Below are 2,130 nucleotides of genomic sequence, written 5' to 3'. Positions count from 1 at the left end.
TGGAATTGTATAGGGACAATAATATGATATCATTTTTATAAAATGAAATACATATATATATAATATAATTTGTGTTCAATCATCAAAATACCTAATACTTTTACTTACTTTTACTTTAAAAGTTGTGTCTAGACTAATGCATAATAACAGTGTAACTGTAAGGTCCTTTTATATCTGACTTTCCATACATTTGCCATATCATGGTATAGATTATTATTGATATTTTAATAGAATTTTGATAAGCCTACATTCTTAGTTTAAAGACAATAATTACAAATATCTACCACAAATTCAGACATTATCAGACAATCCACAACAAAGCTACACTATAGCAGTGAGTATAATTCCGTTCTTTCACACTCATCTTAAAATGTAAAACCTTTTCTTCATCAAAGATGATTCAGAATTTCAGAATTCAGATTTTTGGAACATTGAACAGTCAAAGCAACATGCATTTATGACCCATAATTGTGACCCACCCTTTTATTTAATTCTGTTCTATATCATTTTACCAATGAATCTTTAAATTATTAGTCAAATGCAAATTAGGCATTTGTTTTAAATGTAGTACAAGTTTAATCGAAAATAAATAATCTACAGCCCGACTCTCCAGGGGTTAAAAGAACTTCACTGATAGGGTATTGCACAATGAGTCTTTTTTGAGAGAGCAGAGTATATATTTCACTGTCCAACCAGTGAGACATGTAGACATCTGCATGCTGCTTTCAGAGTCAGCATCACAAGTTAATGCTGAACGATTCTTCACAGATAATCAGGTAGGATTCATTTATTGACTTGGAGTCAACTTACTGAGAATGCATTATACAAATACTGCTTTGTTTAAACATGTTTTATCTAAATGGCATGACATTTGTGCACTGTAGCTATTACTCTTTATAGAAATACGATACAATTGCTCTGTTTTTCAGACTGGTGAACTTGTAAACACTGTGGATCAGAGGCTGTCCTCCAATACAGGCTGTGGAGTTCAACTATGTCTTTTCTCAGGGCTGTTTTAAATGACTCTCTCATCATTCATCCTCCAGGCTTCTATATCATCGGATTTGAGACATTTCCCTTCATCAGTGTCTACTTCATCTTTCTATCGTTTGTTTATGTGATTACAGTGCTGTTCAATAGTGTGGTGATCTATGTAATTGCTTTTAATCACTGCTTACATACTCCTAAATTCCTGGCTGTGATCAACCTTGCAGTAATTGATATAGTCCTTAACACATGCACTATTCCTAGCATGATTAAGATATTTCTCGTTAAGGACAATTTCATTCCATTCAACTTGTGTTTAGTACAAATGTTCATCTACTATTCTTTTGGGCCTTTGGAGTCATTTGCACTTGCTATACTTGCCTACGACAGGTTGACTGCAATATGTTTCCCTCTGCGCCAGAACTCAGTCAACACTTTGCGGAGCATGTCTTGTATTATCTGCCTGACTTGGTGTTTTTCTCTGGGAGTAATAGCATTCACAACAGGTATCATGACTCATCTCTCATTTTGCAATTCTGTCAGAGTGTTCAGCTACTTCTGTGACTATGCACCTGTGTTTAGACTCGCCTGTAACGATTACACAATGCAGTGGTTTGCAGCTGCTTTTCTCACTGTTATGATCCTTGTTGGACCCTTTACTTTCATTCTTCTGTCTTATGTGACTATCCTGGTGACCGTGTTCAGAATGAAATCTTTAGACAGTCGAGTGAAAGCTTTAGCCACTTGCATTGAGCATGTCATCCTTGTTGCTGTATTTTACATTCCTCTCATTACCATTTTTACGATTGGGTTTTATATGCGTCAGATTGACCCGGACCAGCGTGTCCTGAGCCTGTCGCTGGCCTCTTGCCTCCCACCCTGCATCAATCCTATTGTCTATTCTTTGAAAACCAAAGAGATCAAAATCAGAGTCCTGGCTCTGGTGAGAACAATTAAAATTGGCACAGATCAAAGTAAGAGCAAACCTTTGAGGGTTAATAAGTCAATCAAGCTTTAAGTGTAATGGGTCAAAAGTCTGAGCTATTTTTTGTTCTGACATAAGTTTTTATTAAAACAGGTTTAATAAAGTTACTGTGTTTTCCCTTAACTTACCCTGACCCCAACCTATTCCCGAAGCACTTT

At 35.9% G+C, this 2,130-nt stretch overlaps 1 protein-coding gene across 1 annotated transcript in view; it reads left to right on the top strand.

Moving 5' to 3' along the window:
* Positions 1-994: 994 nt before the first annotated feature.
* LOC306733103 (olfactory receptor 2AT4-like) overlaps positions 995-2,130 on the top strand; it is a gene marked incomplete at both ends in the record, with an annotated part of 6,651 nt that continues 5,515 nt past the window's right edge. The window contains one exon of the mRNA XM_079214297.1: positions 995-1,139. Within this exon, the coding sequence (XP_079070423.1) occupies positions 995-1,139 (145 nt within the window). The remainder of the gene's footprint in view (positions 1,140-2,130) is intronic.

Source organism: Taurulus bubalis, assembly GCF_910589615.1.
Source record: "Taurulus bubalis genome assembly, chromosome: 2".
In the NCBI taxonomy this organism is placed as follows: Eukaryota; Metazoa; Chordata; class Actinopteri; order Perciformes; family Cottidae; genus Taurulus; species Taurulus bubalis.
The sequence above is the reverse complement of the archived record's forward strand: the minus strand, read 5'-3'. Positions and strand labels throughout refer to the sequence as shown.